This window comes from Callorhinchus milii, unplaced genomic scaffold (assembly GCF_018977255.1).
Source record: "Callorhinchus milii isolate IMCB2004 unplaced genomic scaffold, IMCB_Cmil_1.0 Scaffold6, whole genome shotgun sequence".
Lineage (NCBI taxonomy): Eukaryota > Metazoa > Chordata > Chondrichthyes > Chimaeriformes > Callorhinchidae > Callorhinchus > Callorhinchus milii.
In genome coordinates, this window is record NW_024704747.1 from 26,597,164 (window position 1) to 26,604,131 (window position 6,968).

Below are 6,968 nucleotides of genomic sequence, written 5' to 3' on the forward strand. Positions count from 1 at the left end.
AAAGTTACAAAAAAGTCCTAAAGTTTTGAATGAAAGCTTACCATTTCGAGACTTCAGGTCCCTGTGGATTACCTTTATTGGGGCATCCATGTGTAAATAGTGCATTCCTAGAGGGAAAACACACCACACTTTTAGAAGATGCTATCATATACAACGCTAGAAACAAACACTTGGGCAAGTCAATCAACAGGCACGAATAGATCATTGTGTGGACTCAACCTTTCTCCACAACTACCCTGAAACTTTCATCTATCTTTCCCTTTAATTCTATGGATGTTTGTTTGAATACTTTATTTTTGTCTCAATATAATACGTCTAATAATGCAAGGATCATTATTTTTTGACCAAAGGGAAATGATTGGGTTCATACGAAAATTCATGCTGAAGTATTCTGGACAGCTGGGCTGTCTATAGACTGAGATAATCACTGAATTCAACATATTTTGACATTATATTGCAGTGAAAATCTGCTCTCGATATTTCTGAAACTGCATCCGCAAAGGTGGAAAGTTATGGACATTATAAAGGATTTCATACCTTTAGCAATTTCTGTTGCCCATCTCATGATTTGATCCATATCCATTCCCTCACTTTCATCACTGGAAAGATATTCGTACAGAGACCCTCCAGGAGCATATTCTGGAACAACAGATAAATATCCATCCAAATTTAATGGATTAAGATTTTATATAATGTTAAAACATCATAATGAACAAACATTATCAGAGAGAAAAGAAATGACAGAATAGAGTAAAGAAGCATTAGTTTCATTTCTATTATTCTACCCAATCTAAGCTCCAATGAGCTAAGTTACATAACAGAATTGCTAGCTTCTCCATCAGATTGACTTAACTCTATGTTCTAGAGCGAGATATCATTTAAATCTACCCAAAGCCCCCAAATCCACCTAATCTAAGACATGGTCCCAGCATCTGAGGGACAATAATGAATATGTTAATCCATGTGATGGTACTTTAACAATATAGGTTAATCAGATTTCCTTTTAGAAGCACAAATTGTTAGCGTGCAAAATATACCATCAGAATTGAAATAATATCGTCCACTTTCTGATAACCCTCAATTCCATCCGAACTACATTCATCCCGCGCTCTTTTAGTTAACGCAGGATTACGTGCTTTGTTGACAGTCTATTCACATAATCTTCTAATATTCTTTCTAAGCTCAAATCTTGCTTGTTAATTTTATACTCCTTGAGTTCTTTGTGCACAGTCCAAGTTATATAAACTTGCTTAACGAGTAGCACTCCTCCCTGTAATTGTTGTGGGTTCAAGGCATGTGCCTTTCAACTTTCTACTCGTATTTAGACTGAGCCTCCAATACAGTGCTGGGGGCAAGCTCTGCATTGGTGCCATCCTTTGGACGATACATGAAATCGAGGACCCATCTGCCTGATCAGGTGGACGAGAAAGATCCCGTGCCACTAGTTGAAGGGTTAAGGAGCTTCTCCAAGTGACCCCTCAGGTAAACTTGGCTGTTCATTTCATGTTTGCTGTCGCAATTTACCCACTATGATTGCCTATAAATACATAGTCACGACACTTTCCAGTAAAAATCCCCTGGAGCGGTTTAAGACTTTTTGATGCCTATGTCAAGTGCAAGAATTATTCCTCTCAGCAGTTTAAAAACCTGATCAGATTACCTTTTTCTGTAATGTAACTAAGCGAGGACATCATTGGCCTGGATAGCTTTTACAAGCAGGTGAGAAATGTAAGAAATTACCTCTTATATTTGGGCTAAGACAGGAGAGATCTAAACTCCAGTCATTGGGGTGGGTGAGCAGTTGTGCCATTTAATACGTCAAGTAAACAAGCTTCTGCTCAATCTTTATAAAGCACCTTGAGACGTTCTCCCAACGTGCAACATATCTTTCTGTTGCATGGACCTTATTTAAAACCATAAATACAGCGTGCGACTTGATCAGCACTTAATTTGACTGGTTTGATATAGGGAAATAGCAATTTCAAGATAAAGTAAAAAAAGTAAATAATGTTTCCAACAGATCATCTTTCGAGCGCGATTAAATCAGGTGCACATTTTCCCTTGCATCTGGCCACGATACCTGCAACTGTTTGAGTTCAATTTTGACATCCAATCAAATTTTAAATACAATGTGTGCATAACTAAAACTGGTTACACATGCCATAGAGCTAATGTTTGCTAGGTGTTCATTAGCTTTCACTCGTATTGAATTTTGAAGCAGATTCCTAGCAACAAAGCATTTTACTCCAAATTTGACTTTCACGCCGCAGGAAATAACAGCCACCAAAGCTAACAAAATATATGGACTAGCAGACATACGGACTTATTTTCAAATATGATTAAAGGACTGCATAACTAAACATAAAAAGCAGCTATTGTACCTGCAACTAACAATTCATAATGATTACTTAATGGAGTATGCATTCATTATATCTTGAACTTATAAATGAAGTGTACCAAAAAATCCGCAATCGAAATGGAAATCCTGATTTCACTTTGGAAAACTGAAGTGCTACATTCTCGTTTTGATCCTCAAATCCTCATCATCTTCCACGAGTAATAATAATGCCATCCACTATAAGATCCTTCATGCAAGATTGATGTTTATATCCAAAAAAAATCTATTTCAGTCTTTCTACAGCCAGTAGTCACAGTTATCTCCTCTATTTAGAGTTTGGACATAAACCTGGGAAAGTGAGGATATAGAGAGAATGGTCAACGAACACCCAATTATTTTGACTGCCACTGGAAAACTTCAGCACCTATTTGTTCCAAGAGGCTGTCACGATAGCAGTTTTCCAGCAATCTCAGCTGTCAAGAATCATGCAGTGGTTTTAAGATGAAAGATTAAGGTTCATTTTAAACTGTATGCTTTTGCTGTTATGCTTTGTCCTGCTCAAGTCAGACAATATTTGCAGCCCTGCAAACTGATGAGCTGAAAGAGGAATATGATTCCGTCCTATGTGCATTAAGTCATGGCACAGGTAAGAGAACGACTCCCTTAATAATTTAAGTACGGCATCATTGTTGTTACACCGCAGCTTCCTTAAAAGCTTAATTAGTCCCCGAAGTACAAAGTTAACCGCATTCCTCATCTGCACGTGGACTAGACACCTTGTACTTGATGCGCCCAGAAAAACAAAACTGATAAAGGAAGGATGTATCACACAGCGAAAAAGACAGTGACAAAAGTTTCTGAGCGATCTGCTTTGAATGTATATCTCGAGATCACCAATTTAAGTGTTAACCTTTTGGTCCAGTTCAATCTCCCGTGACAATGGGGAGCAATCGATGAACTACTGTGCAAGCAGCTTTAGTTGTAACAGTTTGAGTCTGGCATTTAATTCCACGAACTTGGCTGCCATTATCTGCTTCAAGACCCACTAATAATGTGTACCCATGGAGAGGGTGGTCTTTTTTAGGTTTTAAACTGCTCCTTTCAAGCCTCATTAAGTGTTGGATTGAAAGTAGACCATACCCTGGGACGTGTGGAATTGAACAGCAATGAGGAAAAATATAAATCCCATTCAGGCTCTTATTGAAATCTTCTTGATTAATGAACGCCCACCTACCTCTGTAATACATTTAGGAACTTGCGGAGAGTAACTACATATAAATAGTTTTGAGAGGAAGTTGGAGTTAGTATTTTAATATTCTGCAATGAGGCTTCATGTATGGTTCCTTATCTAGCGAAGGAAACATATACATCATTCCCTCTATTTTATGCATGCGTGTGTGTTATTATTAAAATGGCATAATAAAAAGCCATTCCTTAATAAGCTCATTGAAAAGTTTCAGGCTGTTCTGACGTATAATTATTTAACAATGCAAAGGTGGAAAATATAAAACAATTGGGAGTTGGAGTCTCTGAAGCACTGGCTGTGTCTGACTGACTGCTAATTGACCACAAAACGTACTACAATGGGATAGAAATAGTTTGGGAAGTGGTGCAGTTCCGAGATAGAATAATAGTGGTGTTTTTCTCCACATGGACCACCTCGTCTAGTCCCACTCTTTTGTTTGATCCGTATAATTATTCCTCCCTTTCAAGCATCTCATTTCCTTTACAATTAATTTGTGGACGTTGCTGTGTGGAAATTGACTGGCACGTTCGCCTACAAAATACAGTCACTACACATTACAGTAAACCCTGTAAAATGCTTTCAGATGTCCTGATGTGAAAGACACTATAACAAGTGTAAGGATTATTACTATAATTATGGTTTATGGCCATTTCCACAGTCCCCCAAGCTTTTCAATTATTATTAGGTGCACAGACATGAGTTGTGCATCAGAGATCTCAATGCACCAAAGTATAAAAATACAAACAAGCAATGTACGGTAAACTTCTGCTAACAAGACACTGCCTTAGCTTATCACTACCACTGTCACGGGATAGGATGGGAAGCCATAACATGGCCCTCCAATAGACCTCCGCCGAACGCTGGCACCTGTTACAGTGCCCCCTTGTGGCCCAGGAGGACCTGTGCCTAACTCACCACTCCGGATAATTGGTCGCTGAGCTCTTTCCCCTTGGAGTGACGAGTTATCAGGAGCTCACTGCACTGAACAACTCATTTTTTAGGCAAACTGGAAATTATGATAACTGTTTAAAATAATTCAAAAGAGCGGATCAGATTACGAGTTCATTCAGACCCAGAAATGACTTCTGTTACATTGTGGAAAAAAGCATAAACTTGGCAGAGCTCACTACCCAACTAAAAAAAAAAGTGAGATGTGAATTAAAATTGCTCATTGTGTACTTTCGTTGAAACTGTATACGTGGAGAATGTGTTGCACTTTCCGGACCAATTTTTTTTTTACCAGGTATAGAAAATACAAATGTATAACAAGGCTGCCTTTGCGAACATATTGCATGGATGATAAACAATCTGAGATTTAGATCTGTAAGAGGTGTCATGACATACCTCAAACACATTCAAGACTATGGTAGATTTAAAGTAATTGTATGGTCTAATTGTGCAAATTCAGTCTCTGTATTTATCACACCCCAAATCCCCATTTACCATCAGAAGTCTATTGAATAACATCCTGAAATTGTTAACACTGTCCATCTCCACAGCAATGCTTTCCGGCCGTATATTAATCACAGTCGGTGTTGAATATTAAATCTAATAGGAATGTAACAATGTACTGAATATGTTGGATTGTGAACAAACAGGTTACGTGTAGAACCTGAGGGGGAAAAAACACACCTACCTGTTACTATGGCATAGTTGGGTGATTCCAAGACAGCTCCAAAGAACTGGATGACATTTCTGTGGCTCAGAACACTAAGAATTTCTGCCTGAATTTAACAACAAAAGTGAACCATATTCAGTTAATCATTCTACGCCAATTTAAAATCCGATAAAATCAGATATAGTAATAAAAAGACATAACATTTTAAATAAATCTCCAATCCCAGAAACTATTGAACTCTCTGCCTTATTTCCTCCTTCCTCATATTCAAATCACACCTGAAAACCTTCCTTTTCCATCTACAGTCACCTCCCCCCTCTCTCCGACTCGGTATCAAACTCCACCTCCGTTCAGCACACCGAAACACTCCCTGTGTAAAAGGCGCTATGTAACTGCAAATTGTTGTCGTGGTGTAACCTTGACAACCATTACGTTGTTTATTTCAAGATATTGCACGGTTTGTTTCAAAAATATTCTCATATCGGACATTGTTTTTAAAAAGAAAATAAATCTTTACAAACATTGGAATATTGGCTTCGTTTGGTCAATAAGAAACATTCCAACAAAGTTGAAAGAATTTACAAACGGTCAATTTATGGCAACCCCACTGGTATCCAATTCCCATCCCAGGAAACAGAAGCAGTCAATTCCCTTATGAATTTCCAAGCAACAAGAAAAACAAAATACCAGTACCATAAAGCAATGTTTTCCCCGATTTTTGTGTGCCTGAAGATAAAGAAGGTCAGTTCAGCAGAACAGAATCTATGCTTGACGCAACCTGATAATCAATTACTCTCCAGTCAAATGTAGGGCAGACGACAGTCACAATAACATTAACGTTTCTTCACCTCCATCCTGGATGGAGATGAATCCTCAGTGTGATTTTTCTCTGATCTCTGCACCATCTGTTTTGACGACCTCTCTCTCCGATATTCCCAATTCAATACCTACGTTGAGATAATTCTGCATTGTTGAACCGGGTCCACTCGAAACTCCCATCCAACCCAACTCAATTCCCCTGGACTGTATCATTCATATTTTAACAAAAATAAATTTGAGAGCTGTAATATATTGGTGACATTTCTCAAAATAAACGTTTTGTTTTCATTTTAAAAGGAGAGCTATTCATTCCTCATTTCGCCTGAGGCCCAAGTTTTTTCAACGTGGAAGGGTTACACAGGACTCCGAGCCTCATAGAGTGACTAATAGAATCCTGAGGACATCTGTTGCTCGATCATGTGCTGACCAGGAAATTAGACCAAGTTACAGTGGGTGGGAACTAATAAATGCAGTTCCCCTCCGCTGGTTCAGGCTGAAGCTTGTAGCCCTGGTGTGGTAGGGGGAAAATGGCTGATTTCAGTGGGTCAGCAGGTCGCTGCTGATGTCAGTTCCAGCATTTTGCATAAATACACTGTTAATGTCGCTTCCTGTTAGCAGGATGTGACCCTCCAGAGAGGGAGCGCATTCCATTCCAACAATCTCTCTCCGGGATCTCCACGTGTAGGTGGGAGGCATTGGAATGCTGAGTTCGGTTTGGATGCTCTTAAAACACGGTGCCGGGTTTCCGCACGTGTCAGACACCCAGCTGACCCCCCACACCCCCCCCCCCACCCAAAAAAAAAATTCCTGTTAGCGCGTGTTAACAGTGCGTAAGCGCTCCGAGCAAACCCACTCTTAATTGGGGAACGCTCTATCGGGGTTGGCCTGTATAAAGGAAAAGATCAAAACAATAAATCGAGACTGTACCTCCTTTTCTATTTTCAGCA

At 39.2% G+C, this 6,968-nt stretch overlaps 1 protein-coding gene across 4 annotated transcripts in view; it reads right to left on the bottom strand.

Moving 5' to 3' along the window:
* The window catches only part of map3k20 (mitogen-activated protein kinase kinase kinase 20), a 40,068-nt gene that overhangs the window by 30,866 nt on the left and 2,234 nt on the right, over positions 1-6,968 (bottom strand). For 2 of the 4 annotated variants that reach the window (XM_042336015.1, XM_042336014.1), the window contains exons 2-6: positions 6,949-6,968; positions 6,051-6,149; positions 5,221-5,308; positions 538-639; positions 42-107 (exon numbers count right to left, since the gene is read on the bottom strand). The exon at positions 6,949-6,968 is cut by the window's right edge and continues 171 nt beyond it. In XM_042336015.1, the coding sequence (XP_042191949.1) occupies positions 42-107; positions 538-639; positions 5,221-5,308; positions 6,051-6,149; positions 6,949-6,968 (375 nt within the window). The remainder of the gene's footprint in view (positions 1-41; positions 108-537; positions 640-5,220; positions 5,309-6,050; positions 6,150-6,948) is intronic. The other 2 variants (XM_042336016.1, XM_042336017.1) reach the window with 1 other exon arrangement.